General features: G+C 44.2%; 1 protein-coding gene across 1 annotated transcript; it reads right to left on the bottom strand.

The window, feature by feature from the left end:
- Positions 1 to 24: 24 nt before the first annotated feature.
- Positions 25 to 27003, bottom strand: GPNMB (glycoprotein nmb). Its single transcript, XM_080663761.1, has 11 exons — positions 26674 to 27003; positions 19813 to 19965; positions 18950 to 19093; positions 16499 to 16669; positions 14169 to 14327; positions 13540 to 13851; positions 10354 to 10452; positions 9387 to 9489; positions 7400 to 7614; positions 1821 to 1914; positions 25 to 1352 (listed from the first exon to the last, which is right to left on the bottom strand). The coding sequence occupies exons 1-11, from the start codon at positions 26741 to 26743 to the stop codon at positions 1205 to 1207; spliced, it is 1668 nt and encodes a 555-aa protein (XP_080519887.1). The 5' UTR covers positions 26744 to 27003; the 3' UTR covers positions 25 to 1204.

Here is a 27003-nt window from a genome sequence, read left to right as displayed (position 1 = left end):
ATTAAAAAATAATTACAATTCCAGGATCTTGTCTCTTTTCATACTTTATTTTCCAGGGAAGAGAGGAAAAAAATGTCATGTCTGACATATGGTAAATAGTTTTAGTTACAAATGGAGGTTAAACCCTTACTGATCAAATTTCTGTAACTTTTTTTTTTAACCCTCACCCGAGGATATGTTTCCATTGATTGTTAGAGAGAGAGGAAGGTAAAGAGAGAGAGAAAAACATTGATATGAGAGAAAAACATTGATCGGTTGCTTCCTGTACTCACCCCGACTGGGGATCGAACCCGAAACCTGGGAATGTGCTCTGACTGGGCATCATACCTGTCACCTTTTGGTATATGGAACGATACTCCCATCAACTGAGCCACCTGGCCAGGGCAAGTTTCTATACCATTTAAATAGAGAAAGTAGTAGGACAACCAGGGGTCTCCTTTGGAAAATCATAGTATGTAATTTCAAATGCGCTGGAGTGCATAGAAACTCAGACACACACACAAGACCGTCAACACTGAGTGCCGGCCCATCCGTGCAGCAACATGCCTGACATACAGAAAGCGCTAAATGTCCATGGGACAAGCGAATGGATACCATTTCTTTACACAGCTGGGCAGGGCAGGTTGTCACAAAAATATTCACACCCATCGATTAGATTTATTGTTGTTTTAGTATAACAAGCATCTGCATCATAGTAGAGGCTTGGCCTGTTGTTCTGTTGGGAGCTCATGCATGCCCCTTGCAATAGGCTTCAGTTACCTGGAAACATGGTCTTAGGGACAGGAGTACAGTGCATTGATTGTACGCATGTGTGTATATGGGAAGCTAGAAAGCATCCAGCCTCGCCTTCCAGGCGACCTGGTCACTCTGATGAATAGTACCTTCTCCCCCTACTCTTTGGACACAGTATGTCTATCCTACCAATCACGTTAAGACATTATAAGTGAAACATAAATCATAATGAAAGAAAGCACGGCTGACCGACTCCATCAGTTCTATAACATGGCTGAGGCTGCGTGCCATATAATTCCTCTCCACTTCTCTAAAATGTCATTTAACCTATAAAAAAAATTGCACCTCCCTAAACCACAGTATATATTTTACAGCAATGTTTAGGAAAAAAAGTTGACAGTCCTCTACGCTAGCACAGCTCACACATACAGCACTGAAGAGCGAGCTGTTGGTCAGAAATCAGGCTGAAGATTTAAAGAATTCCTGGCTGGTTCTTGAGCAGTGGGTCTTTCTCCTGGCTGCTGGGGAAGAACTTGACCTTTGCGTGCTCCAGGAAAACATTCAGGCCTTTGCCTTTGATCCCAGCACTGTTTTCTATCGGTTTGTATTCCTTGCGTTTTCTGAAAAGCAATTTGTTAGGAAGATTTTTAAAACATCCCCAGCTGGGAGATATTACTTTCCCCAAGCTTTTACCCGCCCAAGTACAAAAACGTTCATTCCATTTCACCTAACTTATGGCTTTTAAGACATGGATGTCTTTTGGAAATATATTTATTTTCTCTTCTTCATGCAAGACATGTGCCTGTTTACTATAATTTGAGCTTACATGTTGAATATTGAGCTGACACAATTTTGTTAAGTTACTGACATCTGGTAGCCTTGTTTGAATTGAAAAAAAACCAAAAAAAAAAAAAACCACAGCAAAATCAACAGGCTAGTTTGGTATTCATCATTCAATGGGAAGATTTTCCTCCCACACACAAAATGGTTAAAAGCCAAAAGGGGAAAGTGGCCCATTTGTGCAGCACATTGCTACTTGTTTCAACAATGTACCACAGTGATTTAAAGTGTTAGAACCAGCAACTTACTTGTACACCACGAGGGCGATGACAGTGACAAATATGGCCAAGCAGCTCACGGAGGCCAGGGCACCACTTGCTATTCTCAGGGGGGATCCCGGGCCTTAAAACAGAAGAAAGACCAGGTTAGTGACAGCTTCCGCCTCGAGGACATGCAGCTTGTGGTGCAATTAAATAAGTGACAAAGGGAGCTCTCAGAAGATACATGGCTCCCTCTGGCTTTCATTGATCTTTTCCATTACATAATACCCAGCCTTCAGGTCAGCTTATCTTCCATTTAGAGAATGAGTTAGCATGTCTGGAACACTGTGTTAAGGGCTCAGGGGAGAGATGTCACGTCCTGAAGACACCTGCTCAGGTCTCAGCCGACCCAGCAGTGCCCACGTGACAGAGGGCTCCATGATCCTCCCGCCCACTGCTCTAGCCTCATCACCCCCTACCTACTTACCTACCAGCTGTGCTAAAAACCCGGGAGTTGCCCATCCTCCCCACACTCTCAAATCTCCACACCCTCTGCTGGGAATCTCCTTCCCCAGCTTATCTCAAGTGTCCACTGCTTTGGGGCACCTTCCAGACATTCATGAGGTGGCGGTCACCCCTTCCTTGGTCACTGCTTGCTTCTCTTCCTCTGCCTCAATCACATTGTGTTGCAATTACTTCCTTACACATATTTCTCTCCTATTAAGTTGTGAGAACCACGAAGCAAGGGTTATATCTTCTCTTTACTCCAGGAACCCTGCAAATCTTGTCTCTACCGCCAAAGTATAACTGGGGTTGATCTATTTTTCCTTCTTCTCCTCCGCCACCACCATTGCAGTCCCAGCCACCAGCCCTCTCCCCTGAGAAGATCTCTTACCTCCAATGATCCTTGCTGCACTCAGCAGTTAGTAGGACCTTCTGAAAGCATCCATTAGGATCATGCTTCAAACCCACCAGTGATTCCCCTTACGCACAGAATAAAACTCTAATCCTGCAGGTGGCCTGCAAGGATCGCAGCGGACTGCTCATAATTCAAATTCAGGTCTCCATTCAGCGGAGGCCCCTCACCAAGTGGGTGCTGCCGGGTTGGCAGGAAGTCTCCCGACCTCCCAATCTGAAAAGCCAGTATTTGTCGCCTCTCTCCCATGCCAGTCACTCTCCCTGCCCTTGTTCTATTTTCTTCACAATGCCTTCTTATCTGTTTGTGCTGTTTCTACTCACAAAGCATCTTGTCCCCCACTCGACCTAGAACTGTATAGCCTGTGCCTAGAGCCGTGCTGGGGACAGAGTAGATGCTCACTGAGTATCTGTTGAAAGAATTGCAGCAGCTTTGTGCATGGTCATTGGATCATTGCGTAAAAGGTGAGAGTCTATGGATTTGCCTTTGAGCAATGATGTATTTTCCTGAATTCTGACTTTGATACCTGAGTCACCAAGGGGTGGCCCCGCTGGATTCAAAGCTCTCCTGAACGTCCTTAATTTAGGATCTGAGAGCTGGCTCGGGTCACCCCTAAAGTTATCGCTCACTATAAGAAGCATTAAGCATGCTTCTAGACACAGGGAAGGAAGATGGCAGCCGACGGGAAGGCAGACTGCAAGATAGTGTGTGAGTGAGAAAACAAAGGGAGAGTGTGTGGTTGCACAGGGAGTGTTTGTTGGTGAGTTGAGGGACAGCTATACTCCAGGAGACTGTGGGGGACTGTCGGACAGGGCTCCCCTGACCGGGCAGCCCGCACTGGGTTCCCTCCTGGAGCGACTGGCTCAGATGCGGGGACTGCGCCATCTTGAAGGGGAAAGTGGATGTTATCGGGAGCCTGAAAAGCCCAGGGAATCTACAACTACGGCACCCACCGAACAGCTGCGAACCCGAGAACACCAAGTGGTGCAAGCACGCAGATTCAGAGGAGCTCTACACTCCACCACGGAAAGGTCAGATTTCGCCTGGGAAAAGGAGAGAGAGAACTACATAACCAGACACGTGGAGAAGAGAGAATGTGGGGAGACAAAGAAACAGCCCGCCTATGAAAGAAAAGCAGGCATCACCAGAAAAGGAAGTAAACGAAATGGAGGAAAGCAACCTGTCAGAGAAAAAATTCAGAGAAATAGTCATAAGGTGGATGAAAAGAATGGAAGACAAATTCGACAATATGTTTAAGAACCAAGAGGAAATGAAGAAGAATCAAGAAGCAATGAAAAATGACATCGCTGCTGTAAAGAACTCAATAGAAAGCATCAAGAGTAGACTAGAAGAAGCAGAGGACCACATCAGTGAGCTAGAAGACAAGGTAGGAAAAAATACCTAAGTAGAGCAGCTTCTAGAAAAATAAATTAAAAAGCAGGAGGAGAGCCTAAGGGAACTTTGGGACAACATGAAACAAAACAACATCTGCATAATAGGGGTTCCAGAAGGATAGGAAACTGAGCAAGGAATAGCAAACCTGTTTGAAGAAATAATGACAGAAAACTTCCCTGATATAGGGAAGAAAAAACCCACACAAATCCAAGAAGCTCACAGAGTCCCAAGCAAAATGAACCCCAAAAGACCGACGCCAAGGCACATTATAATTAAATTGGCAAACACCAACAACAAAGTAAGAATCTTAAAAGTGGCCAGAGAGAGACAGAAAGTTACCTACAAACGATCCCTCATCAGACTAGCGACTGATTTCTCAACAGAAATACATCAGGTCAGAAGGGAATAGAATGAAATATACAAAGTCATGCAAAGGAAGGGTCTGAATCCAAGAATACTGTGCCCAGCAAGGCTATCAATCAAAATTGAAGGTGAAATCAGGAGCTTCACAGACAAAAAAGGACTAAGGGAATTTATTACCACCAAACCAGCAATGCAAGAAATGCTAAAGGGTCTGCTGTAAAAAAAAGAAATAGGAAGTGAAGAAGAAACACAGGGGTAAAGAATAAAAATGGCGACAAACAAGTACCTATCAATAATAACTTTAAATGTAAATGGATTAAATGCCCCAATCAAAAGACTTAGGGTAACAGATTGGATAAGAAAACATGACCCATATATCTGCTGTCTACAAGAAACCCACCTCAGAAAAAAAGACGCACACAGACTGAGGGTGAAGGGATGGAAAAATGTTTTTCAGGCGAATGGAAATGAAAAAAAAAAAAAAGCGGGGGTAGCAATACTTATATCTGACAATTTAGATCTCAAGTGATGGACATAAAAAGAGATAAGGAAGGCCACTTCATAATACTAAAGGGAGCAATCCAATAAGAGGAAATAACTCTGGTAAACATATACGCACCCAATACAGGAGCACCCAAATACATAAAAAAAAACTCCTGGAAGATATCAAGGGAGAGATTGACAGCAATACAATCATAGTGGGAGACTTTAATACCCCACTATCACCATTGGACAAATCCTCTAAACAAAAAATCAGCAAAGAAACATCAATCCTAAATGACTCACTAGACCAGATGGAATTAATTGACATCTTCAGAACATTTCACCCCAAAGCCACAGAATATACATTCTTCTCAAGTGCACATGGGTCAATAAAAAAGAAGGAACTCTTACCATTTGCAGCAGCTTGGATGGACCTGGAAAGCATTATGTTAAGTGAAATAAGCCAGGCAATGAAAGAAAAATACCACATGATCTCACTCATTTATGGAAAATAAAGAACATTATAACCTGATGAACAAAAAGATAGATACAGAGGCAGTAAAGCACCAAACAGGCTGTCAAATTACAGCGGGAAGGCTGGGGAGTGTTGGGGAGCGGGGGAAAGAGATCAACCAAAGGACTTGTATGCATGCATATAAGCACAACCAATGGACACAAGACACTGTGGGGGTGGGATGAGGGCATGCGACAGGGGGTAGGGGAGGCTGGGGGAAGGTCAATGGGGAAAAAAGAAGGAGAAATGTGTACTATATGTAATACTTTAAACAATAAAAAAAAATGAGTATATAAAAAAAAGCATGCTTCTAGCATCCAATCCAGTTAAGAGAACAGTGGTTTGCCGGCACCGAGGAAGCTTCATAGCCTAGGTCCGTAATCGGCAAACTGCGGCTCGCGAGCCACATGTGGCTCTTTGGCCCCTTGAGTGTGGCTCTTCCACAAAATACCACGGCCTGGGCGAGTCTATTTTGAAGAAGTGGCGTTAGAAGAAGTTTAAGTTTAAAAAAATTTGTCTCTCAAAAGAAATTTCAATCGTACTGCTGATATTTGGCTCTGTTGACTAATGAGTTTGCCGACCACTGGCCTAGGTTATGACTTTAAAGACAACCCTCCCTGCCGCCCTCCCCACCCCCCAAACTGGGGCAGTACAAGAGGCTGGAGGTGGCAGTGTTGAGGCTCCAGCTGCCTTTCGCCCCTACCTCTCGGCTCTTCACCCCCGGGCCAACGCACCCGCCCTCCAGGAAGGAGAATTCCTTTCTTTGTATTCTTGTTTGTGTGTGTGTGTATTTTCAAATCTATACCTTGGATCTTACGAACAATAAGCCCTCATACGAATGATTACATGTGTGGTTACTACAATTTTTCTTTCAATGAGGCTAAAGCTGCCTTTTATATTAACGACTGCATATGTCTAAGCACATGTTACCTTATGAGATAGGCTCTAAGTCCAAAGGGGTGACTTGTGAGTTAGCCATTAGGTTGTACCTGACAGTACTCGAGAGGCAAACCAAGTGTAATGTACATACAATTTCTTCCTTCCATTCCACCACGTAGCACCCCTTCTAAGAGATAAAGCCGTAACTTCACAACAAAACTGGTGATAATTGAAATTCAGCTAGGGTCACCAGGTAGAGACCTTAATTTGAGGTTGGGAAACATTGAAAGCCACCAGTAAATGAACATTTCTCAGGGAAATTTCTTAGTCCGTTTTGTAAACATTTTCCTCTCCAAGCATTGGGAGGGTAAAGATGGATTTTTCTGGTGACCATCCGAGGAACAGGTAAGTTGGTTTCCTATAGTCTCCGTGGGACGCTCAGTTGAATTTGGGAAGGGAAAGAGAGAGTGGCAAGTTAGAAGGGAGCGAGGAGCCCACTTGATTTCTTTTCTTTTTTTAAAATAATGGAATGCTTCATGAATTTGCTTGTCACCCTTGCGCAGGGGCCATGCTAATCTTCTCTGTATCGTTCCAATTTTAGTATATGTGCTGCCGAAGCAGCACCACACTTGAGTTCTTATTTCTCTTCTTGGCTTCAGATCTTTGCCCAGTGGCTTCCATGACAACTTGATCCCAGCCTGCCCTTTGCCCTGGTTTAACTGGAGAACATCATTATTTGTTGATGTTGGGTCACAATTCCCCCTGGGAATAGGAATCTATTGGAGCATTCAGTGATTACTGCTGAATTAATTACTGCTCCTTGACCAGAGCTGAGTTTTTTTTCATCAAAAGCCTTTCTTTGGCCATGATTTCACTCGGTCTCTCTCTCTCTCATCCCTTCCCTAAATAGATTTGCTGTTGGATTTTAATGCCAGCCCTCAAACCCACATTAACAAGAGTTCAATAAACTTTGCGTTGAAATAAAATTAAACATCGCTAACACAGCTCTTTAGTATGAAACATCATGCCCTTTATCTACACTATGAAATGCTCCCACAACCAAAACACAAAACTCACGTCTGCCCAGGACAGAGACGAGGGTGCTCGTGAGGGCCAGACTCGCATCGTCACCCAGAGTGAGGTTCACACAGTAGGTCCCGGAGCCGTTGAAGGCCCGTCTCACGGTCAGCAAGCACGCGTCGCCCATGGCCACCTCCACGGGGCTGCAGACCGTGTTCTGGGCGAGCTGGCAGGAGGGGTCAGAAACGATGGTACAGACCTCGGTGGGAACGCTGAGGGCGTGCACAGCACCGACAGGGAGAGAGAGGGATGAAACAGCTTTAAAGGAAAAATCATTTCTATAAAATTGAAATCCACCTTATTTTTCCTCAAACTACCTGACATTGAATCGTCACATAATTCATCCTTAAACAGCCTGGGAATGAGCTACTGTTTCCTCCTTATTGTCTGGAAGGTGAGGCCCGGGGATGGGACAGGAAGAAATTATGTGCCACCAAAGCCGGCAAGGGGCTGTTGGACCCTATGTGAAGCCCAAGCCATTCCCTCTACCTTCTGACTCTCAAGGATGCGGACGGCGGCGTAGGTCTCAGGCAAATGCATTACTAGATGCCAGAGCCGGCCCTGCCTAGGTTCCTGCAGAGGAAAATACAGCAACAGCAGCGACCACAGCTGAGTATATGATATTTACTGTGTGTGAGGCACTGCATTTTAGATGTAGGACATGGTCTGTCTATTCCCCTCAATGACTTTATGAGGAAAGTAACATTATCCCAGTGTAGCAAGGGACGAAGCACGCAGGACAGAAGACAATTGGCCCAAGATCACACAGCAGTCAGAGGTGGAGCTGGGACTTGAACTAGAGATGTTGATAGCTGTCCCTGTGACCACTAGGCTACCCGGCCAGGCAGGACTGGTTTAGCCACTGTTTCACTTCTGAGTCGACTTCCTGGAGGGAGAAACAGGGCTCTGATGCTGGGTCCCATGGGGGCGTGGGGTGCGATGGAGGCATGCCCTGGCCTCTGCCACAGCCTCACTCTTCAGTCGGCTTTTTCTCTAGTTCCTGTCAATCCTCAGTCCGCAAGCTGGAGAGCTTCTTAGCTACCATTTTTATACCGTCCCATGCTCTTGTTCATTTATACATTTACACACACATACATTTTAATCACTGGATGTACGTGTATGTGAATCAGTTAATTCATGAACAATTAATTGATATAGTACATATATTCACTAATATCTAGTTAGTCTATTATATATAGTTATAATCAAACCGTAGGAAGCCAAATTATATAATGCACTAGAGGGGCTTTGTAAATTATACAGAGAGACAGGATTATCAGGCATTGCTGTTAATTAATGCTAGGACCCAGCTATTCCACATTGGCCTCTTGCCACTCTGGAGGAGCCTTGGGGAGCTTAAGAGTGGGGCTTTGCCCTGGCCGGTGTGGCTCAGTTGGTTGAGCATCGTCCTGTGCACTAAAAGGTCACAGGCTTGATTCCAGGTCGGGCCACATGCCTGGGTTGCAGGCTTGATCCCCAGTAGGGGGCATGCAGGAGGCAGCCTATCCATGATTCTCTCTTATATCAATGTTTCTCTCTCTCCCCCTCTCGCTTCCTCCCTCTCTAAAATTAATAAAAACATATTGGGGAAAAAAAGTGGGTTTCTGAGCCAGACCTTGACCTGTGTACTGTGCTGTCAGGTACTCACTGTCTATGGGGGCAAGTTCTATAACTACCATGGCCCTATCTGTAAAATGAGGGGACTCATAGGATTGTGTGAAAACAGATGTACAATGTTAAGGACATAGTAACTGTTCGATGAATAATGATTATTCAACTTCACCAACAGGTAAAGGTAATAAGCATTGCTCTACTTTAGCAAAACAAATGCATCCTTGAGAAGGCCTCGTAGGGTCCTTCCTTGTCCTGGCTTACTGATGAACTAGGAATATGAGTCCACTTATTCGGAGAGACTGGAGTCAGGCCTCTGCTCAGGCCTGGGGTCCTCACTTGACCTGCCCTCTGAGGGAGACGATGTACTTACGTCCCTTCGCAGGTCACGAGGAAATCCATCAAGGGGTCCTCAGGCTGTGGCAGGGGCATCAGGACTTCTGTCATGTCCACAATGTTCACCTCTAGAATTCCCTCTAACAAAACAACCCCCCATGGGAAAACACATCAACATACATTGGAAACCAACCCAAATCAAACTACAAATCAGGAGGCCAAGCAAAACGGAGACAGCCTTCTCACCACACCACACCATACACACCCAGATCCGGGAACCCACCCCATCGCTTCGCATACATACCCCTGCAGCATTTTAAAAGTCAAACTGAACGGCTCTTCAGCCCACCCTAGCTCTTTATTTCTGATCCCGTGTCTGTGTCAGAAGGTAGTACTCGCTCTGGGCAGGTGTTCCAGGAAAAGGTGCCCCTGGGGGGGTGCTGCCCCAGGTGCAGGCCTTGTCCAGCTTCTCGCGAGGGGCTCAGCCCCAGGGCACACAGCGTGGGTTTTACCCCCGCCCCCAGGTCCAGGGTGCATGGCCTGGCTGCAGACCCTTCCTGTCTTCTCTGTTGGGTGCTTGTGGGCTGTGCCCGAAATGCACAGATGTGTGTGGTGGCCCTGTTCACTCACGTTTCTTACATACAAGGAGTGTGACTTTGTGAAATCAGCTAGGGAAGAAAGCGGAAGTTGTGGGAACTTGTCACTGGCCTTCTTTCAAGGCTCATTCATTCAGGTTTCCGGGATGCACAGGGCCGGAGATTCAGGGCCTGGGCAGGCTCATCAGGATGTGGGCCTCATGGAAGCTCATTTCCACTAGGATGTGGTGGGAAGGCTGGGGTAGGCAGGTGGGATGCTAGACACCAGCAGAGTCTTTGCTCGTGTATGCGCGGCATCACCTTGGACAGAGAGTGGGTGCCCCTGCTCCCCACCCGCACCCACCAGAGTCAATGAAGTGAGTGGGTGGCCTGAGGTAGACTCCAACATCCTTCACCTGCTAGTCTTACCTACAATTGTGATGATGGCTCTGAAGTGGCCGTATCTGTTAATCCGGCAGTCTTCATCAGCGACCTCCCTCAGCTCCAGCAGGCTGTCCCCAGCGGGTGCTGCAGAGTTTGAATAATAGAGTTTAGGTTAGTTGCTGAGGATGTAAAAAAATGTACATGATAGAACCAAAAATCTAAACACCGGTCTGCCTGCTCTTTAGAAAAATATCAAGAACCCTATACTTTTAAATTGCTATAGAAATGCGAACTAAACGTGTAACGATGCATATAGATGTGAGAGCTGTAAGTAAACACAATCTCATATTTTGCTTAAACACAGGAAGCAAATGAAAGGTAGAAGCCATTTTAAATATGTGATACAACAGTCATGATGAAATAAAGCAGGCCATAATAGACAAGGACATATTTTAATTTTGGAGGCAGGTTTTCTGGGCTCAAATCCCAGATCCTTTGTTTTTAGCTGCTTGAAAGCATGGGCATATTATTTCACCTTTCTTTGCCTCAATTTACTCATCTGTAAAATAGGAATAATACTTCCTGACCTAGTCAGGTTGAACTACGAAACTTAAATGAGATGAGGTATATAAAACCTGCTTCTCATACCTGCCACTTAGGAAGTACTTAATAAACATCAGTTTCCTTGTCCCATCATGTACTTCTATACATCTATTTAGACATGGTATGGTATAGCATATACAAGATATATAATTTTAAATAGTAAGGTAGGTGCACCATAGATTAAGAAACAAGCAACATGGAAGGAGGCAATTTTCCCTTGTTTGGCTGTCCCATAGCTGCTAAACTTAAACTCTAAGAGTCCTCAGTTATTGGTGAGCAGAGATGTGGGGAAGAAAAGGAGTGGGCACAAGACGATGTTGAAAAATAACCCTTTGAGTAGGATTAAAGCAAAGAACGTAATGCTCTGCACACCTGAAACTAATAGAATGTGATACATCAATTTTACCCCAATAAAAAGATAATTCGTTATAATTTCAAAAGCTCTAATTAAGGTGTTGGTATTCCTTTAACAAGGTAAAAAGACTGGAAAGTAAGTATGATACTGAAAATGCAACATTACTTTCTCTAAAATTTAAGAAGGCATGAAATGGACCCAGTTTTGCGGGAAGGGCACCAAAGCTTCATTCAGAAGGGCCCCCTTTTACCACAGGGACATGTAGGCACGAAGCCCTGTGGGAAAGCTCTCCAGGCCTCCTCGGAGCCTTGAGTGGGGGACTGAGCGAGAAGCTCCTTTGCTCTGAGGGGCCTTCTCAGAGCACTTCTCAGAGCCTCTCTGGAAGCAAGTGTTCCATGGCACACACTTTGGGAAATGCCACTTGGGGAAAGCCTGGAAGGTTCCGATGCTATGTTGGGTTCAAATGCAGTGGGTTATCAGCAGGATTGTCTGTGGCAGACTCTTGGGGATGTCCCCTGAGTCTTGCAGTGATCCTTTGGGATTTATAGGATAATCACTCATTTAGTCCTGAGATTTAACGACTGTGTTCTGTAGCAATAGATTTGTGTGTACAGGGTATTAAAGATGGCTGACTGTTTCCAGGAAACTAGAGAACTTCTTTTAGAGTTCTTGACAGGCAGAATTTAGCTGTCAAGTTAGAGCATGGAATCATGACTCTGCTATATTTCAAAATAAAACTTTAAAAAATGACCAAGTAATAAAAGTTGCTTTTATCGTTGGTAGAATGGTTATAAAAATGCACATGTTGGTTTGCAGACATACCTGAAATCAAGTTTATATCTCTGTGTCTGTATTTATAAAGTCAAGGTATGATTAAAGGGCTAATGGAGAAAAAACTAACACTTTAACAGACAGATGGGCCCTGGACGGATAGCTCAGTTGGTTAGAGCAGTGGTTGGCAAACTGCGGCTCGTGAGCCACATGCGGCTCTTTAGCCCCTTGAGTGTGGCTCTTCCACAAAATGCCACGGCCTGGGAGAGTCTATTTTGAAGAAGTGGCATTAGAAGAAGTTTAAGTTTAAAAAATTTGGCTCTCAAAAGAAATTTCAATCATACTGTTGATATTTGGCTCTGTTGACTAATGCGTTTGCCGACCACTGGGTTAGAGCATTATGCCGATTTGTCAAGGTTGTGGGCTCCATCCTTGGTCAGGGCACATGCAAGATTCAACCAATGAATGCATAAATAAGTGGAACAACAAATGGATGTTTCTTCACCTCTCTCTCTCTCTTCCCCCCTTCCTCGCTTCTCTCTAATAAAAATTAATAAAATATATTTTAAAGAATAAAATTAGTAATAAATTATAGTGTCTTGATTTACATATGTTTGGTTTAATAATATCTCATTTTATTAATAACACTATTATGATAGTTTATTATTTATAACAAACAGGTTTTTGGTAAAAACAATGACAAGTTTAGACATCATGATGGCATGTTTCCTCTGGGCTTGGTGATGGCGCCCTCTTGTGTCGAATGAGAGGATGTCAGCCTATTACAACCCCCTGGATCCTGGGGTGCTAAGATGTGCTAATGGCTGTGTGGGGAAGGGAAGCTAAGGCTTCCCAAAGTAGACGCTTAAGAACTTCTTGAATGTCCTCATATACTTTTAGTAGAGGGTGGGATTTAATTCATTAAGCTTTATATCTGGAACAATTTTAATGCCTGTAGTCTTTGCAGCTTGCTGATCAAGAAATATTCTCAAGGTACATTCCTTTTGGGCCATTTAGAAAGTGCTTTTAGGTGTGGCTGTGTCTTCATGGGACACTGAGTGGATGTGGGCAGTGCAGGGAGGAGAATGGAAGTGGAGAGGAAAGTGTGTAGGAGGAAGGAAAGTGGGTGGCCTGAATGTTTTGGTACAAGGCGCCAGCGTGTCTTCTCATAGCGACAAACACTGGGAGACGAACAGGAATGTGTGAGCTAGAAGGGGGAAGCACCTGTACACGTGACAGAGGCCAGTGAAAACCAGGAAGGTCAAAGAGCGGTTTAGAATCCACCAACGTTTACCTGCAAAGTGTCTTTAAACACATTCTCCTTTCGTCCATATTCTAATAGCTTAAAATTGTGATAAAATGGCTTTAAAAACCAACAGATTTTTGCAGTCTGTATACAACCCTTTTAACTAGGGCTGTTACACTCTAACTTACATGCCATTTTTTTTTTTTTTAGCAGTTAAGGACCCCCTGCCCCCAAAGATCACCTGGAAAACACTTACATAAAGAAGGAGTGGGTTTTGGAGGTCTGGGTGTAGGTGAAGGGCAAGGTCCAGGCACTGCCGCTTGCACAGTGAGGTTAAGGCTGAAAGTCCCGTTGAGCACATACGTGTGATTCAAAGTGCGATTGTTGGAAACAAACAGACCAGTATTATCTCCGAAGTTCCACTTGTAGTTAATGGTAGACTCCCTCAGGAAGTGGCTGGGATCATGAATCAGGACATTAAACAGAATGGGAATGTCCCTAAGGAAGGTTTCATCAGAGGAATTTCGATCATTCTTCTGGGACATATTCACAAACACAAGAATCTGATCTAAAAGACATAAATGTATATAAAGAATGCATGATTGCTTGGTTTTAAGTGGATGACTTCAGTAACACTTTTAAGTCAAACATTTAAATTAGGGATAATTCAGCATCATTTTTCTTCTTCCTGTGTAAGCTTTTCTGGAGTTTCCCCACGTTAATCTGGAAAACAGAGGGAGTACATCCTTGAATATAAGTTTGAGGAGGAGTCCAGATGAATGGTAACCCAAACCGGAACGCTCGGCTCTCACTCCTTCTTAGCCCACTAACATCGTCAGAACTAAGGGCCTCCTCCTCAGTTACTTGAGCGTTCACACCGCTCACCTGTTACCAGGTACACATCTTTCACTTTGGCGACGGGAGCGTACGTCCTTTGGTTTCTTCTGTAGACAGTTACTTCCATGACTTGAGGGCCAAGCGCCACGTTGGCTGTGTTTATAGAAATACTTGCTGAACACCGTCCCAATTTCTGGTAATACTGACCTGTGAGCGGGTGGAAATGGCTAGGTGTTAGTTACTATTACGTGATCATTATAGGAAGTTGTTTTTTAACGACGAGCCACGGTCATTTTGAGATTGCTCTGGGGAGGGAACACCAGGAAGGGTTGTTACATGAAACCTTATAAAACACACCTACAGTTAAATAAACGTAACTGCATGGGCAAAACGAACAGAGCTGTTTGGTGGGATAACGCAGTCATTAATTCATAAATAAACACTTATAATAAATAAGTGACTTGGCACTTGAAATAGATGTATTTCCCATAGAAAATACATTTAATGTAATGGTGAAATGGCCAATGGCATTTTAAAAAATTTATCCAAGAATCAACCTTATTTTTGTAATAATATTACTATTCTGGCTATATTATTAAGAAGCTTTTTTTTTTTTAAGGGGACTAGAATCCTCCACGTTCTAATAGTATTTGCGTATAAATGGGCAGTAAGTGATGGACGGTATGGTGAGTATAAAAAGGAATGGAGTGGTTCTATAAAAGCATTCTAGGACACCCTTGAGCCATTCTTTTTCTTTCTGAACCCTAACCTAAAATCTAGCTGCCACTGTCTAGCAGTGAAAGCGACTCCTCTCCTCAGGGCACAAGGATGTTTCTCATCCTTTTGAGTCATCTGGTATACATGTGTCATTGGAACGACAGGTATTGTAAGATGGATGCTTGTGAGATGGGGATGTTGAAAGGCCATGTTTATTGCCTGTTTAAAGATGTTAGGAAAATACACTAGACTTCTCAGGGATGTGTAATTTGGAATCCCCCTGTACTGTGACATGCAGAGGCAGTTCTGATGGAGTCTCTGAGGGGGTTCGTTATATGTGAGGAGAATGTTAGTTCTGGCACTGCGAGAGAGACCTCAGGGGCAATGCTTAGTTGCGGGACAATATCAGTTAACTCTAAGACCTCAGCAGAAGATGGGAATTCAAAGTAGTCTTGTTAGAAAAACAAAAATTCCTGGCTAAAAGCGGATTGCAAATAAAGACATCTTAACTAGTTAAGTTAATGGATGTTAACTAGGCTAAACAGACTCTGAGTGTCAGTAAGCGTGAGTCCGTGAAAACTCCATGTCAGGTCAAAGAAATCATGACACGGGGTGAGGTGACAGACAAAGGGCCAGACATGCACTGAAAAAAGTCAGCTGTAAATCAACTGATTAAAATAGAGGGCATAATATTTGACATGTATTTTGTACTTTGTTCAATCAGAAAGCATTATTAATATTTTGTTTTGGTTTGCAAATAGTTAATTGGAGAAAGAGAAGCTTTCTCTAATTTAAGAAATGAAAGACAAAGCATTTAGGAATTTGGAGGCTGCACTATTGGTAGCAATTTTCAAATCCTCAGAGTCAGGTGGCACCTGGTGACAATTTTAACTAAGGACTTAGCAGCTTTGCTAGAAATAACTGAAATCTGCTCCTCCTAACTATAATCACTTCGCCAGCAATAAAGCAAAGTGGATACCGTTTGTGGGTAAAAAAAGGAAACAAGGTTGGCTATGCCCAGGAAGAGCAGTGGTTAGATTATGTTATTTCTACACAATGGAATATTATGTAGTCATTAAAATAATGTATATAAAGAATTTTAATGATATAGTCAAATACTCGTGACATTAAGAAAAAAGATATATATACATTATAATCCCAATCAAGAAATACTAGTAAAGAAAACCCCATTATGTTAATAGTGATAACCTCTGGTGTTAATTATGGGTGACTGATTTTTTATTTGTACATTTCTGCATTTTCCAAATTTCCTAAAAAGAACATGTTTCTTTAATTCTTAAAAAGTCATTTGACAATATAAAAAAATTAAAGAATAAATCAACAAATGCCCATCTGTGTGCCATTCAAATAAATAAATATTAGTATTTTTTTAGATTACTGTTTCAGACAGAAAAAAAAAAAGTTTTGTTTTAACAAAGAAAGCTGAATCGGGGTTTCCCACCCCCTCCTTTTAATTCTTTGGTGTCCTGGAAATTTGGCAAGACTAAGCAATATACATCCCAGCTATGGAAAGTTAGCAGATTAACTATGATTAAAATCTCAGTGTTATTAATGCTTCATTATAGAATAAGAAAAGAGAAAAAAATTTAAATTTTAAGGAAAGACAAAGGAGAAGCTAAAGGGTTTTGTAAAAGTCCCACCAAGTGTGTGAAACACGTAGACGAAACCCCACTTCCTCCACCGGTGGTGGTGCGGGAAAGGCCTGCCGTCGGGGAACACGCGGTAACTTTGGTCGGTGTCATTTCCCCAGTCAGCATCCTCGGCCCACGCCGTCCAGTTGTAAACATACGGGTCAGCAGAGGGGCCTGTTCCTAAGCAGAGAAAGAAAACCTGTGATCGTCGTCCGGATCAGACTGCTCAGTGCTCATCATTGAATTAGACACTTTCCATATTTTTTCAAAACTAGTTTCAATATAGTTGAACAACTACAACCCTAATATTTAGAATTCATCCAATGGTGCATTTATGATCTGTGCATTTTCCTGTATGTGTTATATGTGTTCAATTTCAGTAAGTTTTATATAGAACAAATACTCAGGAACGTTCAATCTAGAGCAAGCATGTCACACTCACGGCCTGTGGGCCACATGCCTCGTTTATTTGGCCCATGTTAGCCTTTGAGTTTGACCTGCTTGATCTAGAAATCTCGCTTAATGTACTTTATCATTACACTGAGTCTCCAAATCACAGCTGTATTCAAACCAAACTGAGGGTAGTTTTGTCTTCTTGTTTGGATACACTCTCTCTGTAGCCTTTCTTCCTGACTCATTGGACATCATGACTGCCCACTCCTAAAGACTTCAGCACACATTTCCTTAGAATAAGGGTATTCTCTTACACAGGCACAATGCCATTACCACCCTACCACAGGAATCAAGGGTCACATTCTATATTTGGCTATTTTGTTTCAGAAAGAAAGGAAGAAAGGAAAGAAGGAAGGGAGAGAGGGAGGAGAAGGAGGAGGGAGGGAAGGAGGGAGAGAGAGAGAGAGGTTGAGAGAGAGAGAGAGAGAGAGAGAGGGAGGTTGAGAGAGAGAGAGAACAAATATCCAGAATGTTTAAATTGTTGAAGCTAGGTAGAGTGTTTGGCTGCTCAATGTACCCTACTTTCTACTTTTCTTTACGTATGACATTTTTCGTTTTAAATAAGTCACAATCAGTATATATATATATTTTTTTTCATCTAGAACAACTCTTGGTATTTTATGTCACTGACATTTATGGAACTTTTTATTTATCAATCCATTACAGCCATTAGAATTTTTATTCTTCAATAGACTCAAACAGGGCCCGTGAGAGCCCCTTCAAGCTGGCTTCTGTGTCCTTGTGACAGGTCCCCATCAGTCTCTGAGCACCCCCCATGCTGGGAGATACCCCAGCTCACCTGCAACCCTGACCTACACCCGGAGTCATTTCTTCAACGATCCCCAGGTCTTTGTAGTGGTGATCAATATTTTGTTAGAATTTTCCTAAGTCACAAGAACTCTTTCATACAAAAAATGCTTAGAGGGCTAGATTATCATTTGAAACATTTATAAGAATCAGCTTTTTAAAAATTTTTTTAAAAATATATTTTATTGATTTTTTACAGAGAGGAAGGGAGAGGGATAGAGAGTTAGAAACATTGATGAGAGAGAAACATCGATCAGCTGCCTCCTGCACACCTCCCACTGGGGATGTGCCCACAACCAAGGTACATGCCCTTGACGGGAATCGAACCTGGGACTCTTCAGTCCGTAGGCCGATGCTCTATCCACTGAGCCAAACCGGTTAGGGCAGCTTTTTTTTTTTTTTTTTTAGGAAAAAAGAGAAAAATGCCACAGAATTTTAAATACAACACTTCTTAACTATCAAACACGTTCTATACAGAATCTAGTGTTTTCCTCATAGGAATATGATAAATTAATAAGGAATGAACATGTTGACAGTTTAATTGAAGTTCTAAATAATAAAATTAGATCATTAGGTGCATTTAATAGCCTTGTCACTGATTGAAGAACCTCAGTAATTAGCTCGGCATTTTTAAGAATGTACAGTTCCAACAAGATAATTTCCCTTAATGTATTTGTGTGTATTTTCACTCTTTAACAAAGAACTTATCTACTTTAACTAAGAGCAAGATAAATCCAAAATATAGATATTTTATCATTTGTGCTAGCTACACAGCACTTGCTTAAGAAATACCTGTGAGTAGAATTACTCTAAGCAGCAAACATCTGTCAAATTGGCTATTCCTTGAGTAGCCAAAAGAATTCCACGTCATAAAACCAAAACTTGAGAATCAACAAGGTATTCTCTGTCCAATCACCTGGACACTAAGAAAAAACTGAGCTTGACAATGCAGCTTTGAAAGAGGGTTCCAAGTAGCAGAGAGCCATCTGTTTGCTGAAAGGTCATTGGCTAATGTTGGTGAAGGGACTGAGTGGAATCACACTCTCACCCTTCCCTTCATCAACTTGAGAGGGTGACATGGGATGATAGTAGCATCTTGCATTCATTGGAGGATCTCCTACGAGGATCAAGGTTTCTGAGATGGGTCTCCAGTAGTTCAGAGAACTAGTGTGTTCCTGTGATGTGAATAACATTCCTTACCATCTCTGCAGTTCTTCTCATAGACTATGTTGCCATTGGCATCTTCCTTTTGGCATCTGGGGAACACCAGGCTCACCACAAATGTTATATTTGAGCCCACCAGGGCTGGGGAATCACTGGTCAGAACCGCCTGCACCTGGCCTCCTAGGACAAAGGAAAATGGAGCTCCATGATCAAGCATCTCTTTCCTTTCACTGATGAATGACATCAAGTCAAATTTAACTCTAAGGACCAGCCAGAGGATCCTTACGCCTCTTCACAATAAATTAATTTATTTTTTGGATTCCTAATTTTGTTATCAGAATACAACATTCTAGAAGATAAATAATAAAAGAAAGTCAGACCAGTTAAAGAATTCTCTAAACACAGAAAGAACATTCACTTAAAATAAGTTTTTAAATCTGCTTAATTGGATTGAGAAGTCAAGTATTAAAAGTTCATATTTTTAAACTCAAAACCAATGACTGAAGAAATCATTCATTCATGTGAATAGAAAGATACTCACTTCCTGACAAGCCATAGTGTTGAGATGGTCAAAAACTACTCTGGAGTCTCAGATCTTCTGGAGAGGACCGTTCACACATTAGTTAAATAGGTTTGAGACCAAATCTGCTCACTCTCCAAAGTCTTCCAAAAACCATAAACTTGTAAATTCTAAGGAAATCAAACTGTGTGTGTGTGTGTGTGTGTGTGTGTGTGACTTAGGAAGTGATATGTTGAGATAAAGGAGAGATTGCCAAATCCAGATGCCTAGAGCACTGTCATTCACAGAAGAAACATAAGCCACGTGATTTCCAAGTCTATAATCGGAGACTAATTTAAATAGGAGATGACAGTTATTTGGGTTGAATCATTCCACTTACCTTTCCAGGAGTTTTTCCACCTCGGGTCTCCTCTTTTCCACACCGGATAGAGTTTTTCATTCCAATCATTTTCATCTGAAGACCAACCATTTAATTGGTTGTACTCCCTCATATGACCAGAAGTTCTTTCATTGCTCAGCACATCATGAAATCCTGTATCAATATTTGAAAAACCAATTATTTAGTCAACTCTATTCCTCGTTTAGTACTTACCTAACAATGGTTAAAGTCACTTTTTATTTCATAAGGTTAGAAAGAACATACATAATATTTCCAATATGTCAAACAAGTGAAGTTTTTTTTTAATCTCCTCTGGAAATACCTTTAATACAAGTATTCAGACACTATTACTTCATGTACTTTATTTTTTTTTTAAATATATTTTATTGATATTTCACAGAGAGGAAGGGAGAGGGATAGAGAGCTAGAAACATCGATGAGAGAGAAACATCGATCAGCTGCCTCCTGCACACCTCCCACTGCGGATGTGCCCGCAACCAAGGTACATGCCCTTGACCGGAATCGAACCCGGGACCTTTCAGTCCGCAGGCCGACGCTCTATCCACTGAGCCAAACCAGTCTCGGCTACTTCATGTACTTTAGATGAATCAAAGAAAAATTTGAAAGTCAGCATTTCTTAGCCATCATTTGTTTTTTTCAACACATCTCCTCTGAGTATTTTGATTTACGCAATGTCATCAGGAAAACACGGATACCAATAATCTTCAGATCAATTTTTGCATCTTTCCCCATTCTGAATTGTTCACTTGGCTAAAGGAATGCTAGGCTCAGGAATGCCTCCAGGATTCCAAGAGATGCATACTGGACAGCCCACTGTTAAACAATCTACTTTTTTTGTGGCCCGGCATATGGTCTGTTTTGGTAAATGCTCCATAGGCACTTGTATAGTCTACAGTTGTTGAGCAAATGTTATTTATGTCAGGCTGGTTGGCAGTGGTTTTTGAGACGTCTAGGTTCCTATTGTTTTTCTGTCAACTTGTTTTTTCAATTCCTGAGAGAGGAATGTTGAAATCTTCAACTATTATGATGGATTTGCCAGTTTCTTCTTTCAGTTCTGTCAGGTTTTGCTTTATGTAGTTTGAAGCTCTGAATGTTTAATCTTCTTCATAAATTAATCCTTTTATCATGAGGAATTGACTTCTGTCTCTGGTAATACTCCTTGTTCTGAGAATACCTTGATATTAATGCCCAGTGTTGAACTGGCATATCCTTTTCCATCATATATATATATATAATTTTTTTGAAGTGGATTTCTTATAGATAGCATATTGTTGTTTTTTTTTTTTTTTTTTTAAATCCACTCCATCTTTTACTTGGTGTGTTTAGGTAATTCTACTCAGCATAGATTTTGGAGATGGTAGGGCAATGATGTGATGCCCGGAGCTGGGGCAGCCCTATTTAACGTGAGGTCACAAATCTGAGGAAGCAAGCCAGCACCTCAAGGATTTCAGAGTGGAAGGATGAACAGTTCTTGGTGATATTGCCGAGCTCTTGCTTCAGTCTTGCCTACCTTTGGACTTACTGCGATACCAAGTGTCTTACTCAACCTACTTAATAATCTATTACAGCCCCAAACTCTGTCAGCCCTGATTATACATTACCATAAACTGTTTTCTCATCGATTCATATGGTCTTATTTCTTGGTATGGACGTGGATTCTTACAGCCAGAAACGCTGTCTTCTCTTAAACCCTGGAAGAGGCCTTCCGCGAGGGGTGGTATTTGGTGGGTAGTCAGAGAAGCTGTATGGAATGGATGCCACTAACCTCTGTCTTCTATTCCTCCTTCCCAGAAGGAGGAGGGAGCGGTGTGTTGTTCCCTTCTTATAAGGGAGGCAGATGGAATAGGAAAGAACATTGAACTTGGAGTCACAGAATCTGGTTTCTAGTCTTGGTTCAGCTACTAAACAGGCTGGGTGACCCCAGGCCATGTCTTCTCTGGGCCCTCAAATCAGACGAAAACCAAACGTCCTGTGATTCTATGAGATTGTTCCTATTTGGAAAAATGATACTGCTAAGCGAGGGCAGGAAATGCATGCTTATCAATAAATGTTTGTAACTGGAAATTCACTCGAACTGAGTCACAGAATGGCAGAATGTTCAATCTGGAAATAACGTCTTATAGATGAAGAGATTCAGGCCCAGAGAAGTGATAGGATCCACTGAGGATCATCTTTAATTGAGCAGAAATGAAGATTCACACCTTTTGATCCCAAGAACCAGTTTTCCCCACTGTTCTCTAGAGTCTTCCTTTTCCTCAGCTCCTGAGAGAAAGGCAGTGTTTCCAGAAACATAATCAAAGCAGATCTTTCTTCTGATGTTAAATGTCAGAAGTCAAAGAAAAATACAAAATTAAAAGGAGAGTGACAAGTAATAGACGTAGGTCCATGGGGCAGAACAGAGAACCCAGAAATAGATCCACACAAAAATGCCCTACCGATTTTTTACAAAGATGCAAAAGCAATCTGATGGAGGAAAGCCGGCAAATGGTGCTACAAAAACGTGGAAAGCCCAGGAGAGGGCTTCAGGCTCCAGGCTAGACAAGAATTCTTAGACGTGACACCAAAAATCCGACCCATGGAAGGAAAAAAATGGTAAATGAGACCTCATTAAAGTGAAAAAATTCTGCTCTGTGAAATACCATGTGAAGAGGATGAAGCGGCAAATTACACACTGGGAGAAAATATTAGCAAACTGCATTTCCAAGAAAGAACTAATATCTAGAATATATGAAGACTTTTCAATACTCAATGTTAGAACTCAAACAATCCAATTAAAAGACCTGAACAGACATGTCACTAAACAGGCTGTGCAGACAGAAGCACCTGAGAAGATGTTCAGTACCGCCGACCAGTAGAGACATGTACATTACAAGCCCAACGAGATACCACTAGACACCTTTCAGAATTACTAAAATAAAAAATAGGGACACATCAAATGTAGGCGGTGATGAGAAGAAACCGGATCACTCACACATGGCTGGTGGGACTGTAAAATGGTACAGTCACTCTGGAAAACAGTTTGCAGTTTCTTGTAAAACTAAACATGTAATAACCATGCAACTAAGCAATTGAACTCTTGGGCATTTATCCCAGAGAAAAGGAAACTTATGTTCACATAAAAACCTGAGCATGAATATTCCTAGCAGCTTTATTCAAAACAGCGCAAGCTGAGACAACCCAGATATCCCTCACTGGGTGAAGGGTTAAGGTGTGGTCCATCCATGCCGTGGAATACTACTCAGGAGTAAAAAAGAACAAACTACTGATACATGCAACATTGTCAGTAAAGTATGTTGAGTTAAAAAAAAAAAAGCGAATCCCCAAAGATGACATTCTGTAATGATGCCATTTACATAACATTATAAATATAGAAAATGAATTGGTGGTTGCCAGGGGCTGGGGCTGGGTGGTTTGGCTATTAAAGGGATGAGGGACCCTTGTGGTGATGGAACGGTCTTATTATGACTGTATCAATGTCAATATCCTGGTTGTGATATTATACACTAGTTTTATAAGATGTTACCATTGGGAGAAACCTGGTAAAGGGTATAGGGGGATCTCTTTGCAGTATTTTTTAAAAATATATCTTGATTGATTTCAGAGAGGAAGGGAGAGGGAGAGAGAGGTAGAAACATCAATGATGAGAGAGATTCATTGATTGGCTGCCTCCTGCACGCCCCCCACTGGGGAACGAGCCCGCAACCTGGGCATGTGCCCTGACCGGGAATCGAACTGGTGACCTCTTGGTTCCTGGGTTGATGCTTAACCGCTGAGCCACACCTGGCTGGGCTGTAGGATTTCTTACAACTGTGTATAAATCTACAATGACCGCCGAATTAAAAGTTGGATTAAAAGTAGAAGGAAAAAACAACACCCAATAGTAAGCAGACTAGAAGGGGAAAAAGGAGGGTGTGCTGGAGGTGGGGATACGTGTGAGGTCAATGGAGTCACTCCCAGCTCAGCCCTGGCTTTCCTGTGGGCACTTTGGCCTCCCTGCTCGCCCATCACCACCTGCGGCTGAGGCTGATCCTTAACTAGCTTGTCAGCACCTTCCTCTTCCTCCGTCCTCCCAGGGCTGTGATTGGACAGCGGTAAGGATCCCTTAGTGTGTGAAACTCTGAATCCTACCCATCCCGTTTCCTGTGGCCAGAAGCTCTGGGTTAGGGCCAGGAGGAGCCAGGAGCATCAGGGTTTTGTTACGTTGCCGAATGGGCTGGGGCTCCTCTCAAATCAACGGAGAGATCCAACCCTGCTAATCTGTGTACTGAGCAAAGCAAAGGGGTGTGGGTGGACAGGAGGCTAGAACTGGGCGCAGGCCTCCACTGACCAGTCCGTTCTCGGTCCCTCCACCTCCCGGACCGCGGACCCTGGGGAGTCACCCAGGAGGTTGGTTGAGGAAGACGATCGCTACCTTATAGGCCTCCCACTCCAAGCACCTGCCGTTGGCTGGTCTCGCAAGAACCCCTTTACCCAGTTTGGCAAAGGAGGAAATGAAAGCTGCATGGAGCCAAGTCACTGTGCCTGCCGGCGGCTGGCATGGGGCCCGCGGCCCTGCAACCGCAGGAAGGACGGTGGCCTGGCAGCGGCCTTCTTCCTCTTCCCCGCTGTGTGGCCTGGGGCCAGTGTCTTGCCCGCTCTGTGGCCTGTTTCCTGGCCTGGGAAACCGGATCATCACAATGCCAGCCTCCCCAGCTGTGCACTAGCCACGCGAGGCCCACACAGGCCAGCGCTCTCCGACCCTGGCACCTGCCCAGTCCCTTGTCAGACACCCAGCCCGGTCCCAGGAGATGGCGGAGCAGGGTCTCCCCGGACCTGAACAGAACCGGACATGCCTCTGGCCACTTCCCTCCATTTCCCCCCAAATGTCGCTCCCTGCCCCCACCTTGGGGCTCCTGCACCCCTAGCGCCCCCTTCGCCCCGCCCCGCCTGGGCCTCCCCGCCCCAGGGACACGCGCTCTGCCCTCCCGGGCTGCCAGCAGTTTCCTGGCCTTCCTCCCCTGGTTCCCTCTCTGCGAGGACAACGTAACTGTGGACACTTCTCTCCCGCAGGGAGGCAGCGGGAAGGATGTGTGTGCAGGCCCCTCGGCCAAGGGTCCGAGATGCTGCTCCCTCAGGCCGAGCAGGGGAGCGGCAGGCCCGGCTCTGTGTCCCCGCCTGTTGACTGGGCGAGGACCGCTGTGGGGATGACCTGAGGATGGAGGGAAGCAGCCAGCACACAGGCTGCGGTAGGGGGTGGGGATGCAGCTGCGGTCCCTTCTCAGCGCCTCCCTCCCCTGGGCCCCGGGAAGTCACCGGCAGAACCGGGATCCCTGACTTTTCAGCCAGTGAATACCTTTAGGAGCCAGGTGGGTGGCCCTTCTGGGTGATGCACACTTTACTCCTGCTCCACTCTAACTGCTGGAGCGCGGGCCGCCACGGCCACCCACCCCTGGACTGGACAAGTGGGCTGCATCTGACCTCAATGGCTCAAATTCCGGCTTTGCATTCCACTCACAAGAGGAGCTTTTTTTTTTTTTTTTTTAAATATATTTTATTGATTTTTTACAGAGAGGAAGGGAGAGGGATAGAGAGTTAGAAATATCGATGAGAGAGAAACATCGATCAGCTGCCTCCTGCACACTCCCTACTGGGGATGTGCCCGCAACTAAGGTACATGCCCTTGACCGGAATCAAACCTGGGACCCTTGAGTCCGCAGGCCGACGCTCTATCCACTGAGCCAAACCAGTTAGGGCACAAGAGGAGCTTTTTATGTTGTTGTTTTTTAAATCCTCACCCGAGGGTATTTTTCCATTGATTTTTTAAAAAATATATTTTATTGATTTTTCAAAGAATGGAAGAGAGAGGGATAGAGAGCTAGAAACATCGATGAGAGAGAAACATCGATCAGCTGCCTCCTACACACCCCCTACTGAGGATGTGGCCGCAACCAAAGCACATGCCCTTGACCGGAATCGAACCTGGGACCCTTTAGTCCGCAGGCCGACGCTCTATCCACTGAGCCAAACCGGTCAGGGCTCCATTGATTTTTAGAGAGAGTGGAAGAGAGAGGGAAAGATAGAGAGAAACATTGAAGTCCATTGATTGCCTCCTGCACGCCTCTGACCAGGGCCCAGGCTGGGACAGGAGCCTGCAACCGAGGTACGTGCCCTTGACCGGAATCGAACCCGGGACCCTTGGGTCCACAGGCCGACACTCTATCCACTGAGCCATGCCGGCTAGGGCGGAGCTTTTAATCAAGGGTGCTCGGACCCACCTCCAAAGATTCTTGTTTCAGGGATCTGGGCATCGGCATTGTTAACAAGTCGCCAACCTGCAGTGCGAACCAGAATAGAGGCCTGGGCTTCAGCTCTTCTGCAGTAACCTCACCCTAGCGGCCGGCTGCGAGGTCACGCAGCTCTGGGGAGAAACCTCAGTGGGGTGCGCTTCTGGGTTGGGATTGTTAGAGAGCTTGTCTCCAGATTCGGGGCCCCTGAGCGCTCTACCCTACCGGATCGAAACCAAAGTTCAGCGGGAAGCGTCCCTCTGTTCTCAGGACAGAGAGTGTTCCCCTCGCACCCCCGCCCTCCCCTGTCTGGCAAGACAGTAGGTCCCAACTGTGATGGGGGGGAGGGGGGGGAGCTCCATAAGAGAGAGGCTGCATGGTTTTTCGTTTCTATGAGCCTGAAGCAAAGAATGGAGCTGGAGGCATTTTGCTGTGGTTCCAACATTCCCAGCGGTTTCCACAAGAAATGACTGAGCACGGAGTCCAGCTCTGGCTCAGACGACATTACTCCAGACAGCCCAGCACGCCAGCCCCTAGCCAGAAAACGGGTTAAACACAGACACGGAGAATCGCTCACGTTTGGCGGCGTCAAGGGGCACTCCTGCAGCCAGAAGCAGACACCCCAGGAAGCAGTAGGCACATTCCATGGTGACCGTGCTCTCCGGGACCCAGCAATCAAGGCTTAGCTCCCAGCTCCTCTGGCTCCATCTGCGAAGAACAGCAGCCTCTTCTGGCCTCTCCTGTGCCCCACTCCTTCTTTTAATTAAATACGGGCCTCGGGCGGATCATGTGATGGTATTAAGCAGCATTGCCCGATGCGGCCTCTTGGGTTCAACCTCTTACAATTCATGTGCTTCTGACTCACTCGCTCTCAGCATGTTTATTCACTTTCGAGAAGCACTCTTTC

This window comes from Plecotus auritus (assembly GCF_963455305.1).
Source record: "Plecotus auritus genome assembly, chromosome: 4".
NCBI lineage: Eukaryota > Metazoa > Chordata > Mammalia > Chiroptera > Vespertilionidae > Plecotus > Plecotus auritus.
This window is presented reverse-complemented; position numbering and strand designations above follow the sequence as displayed.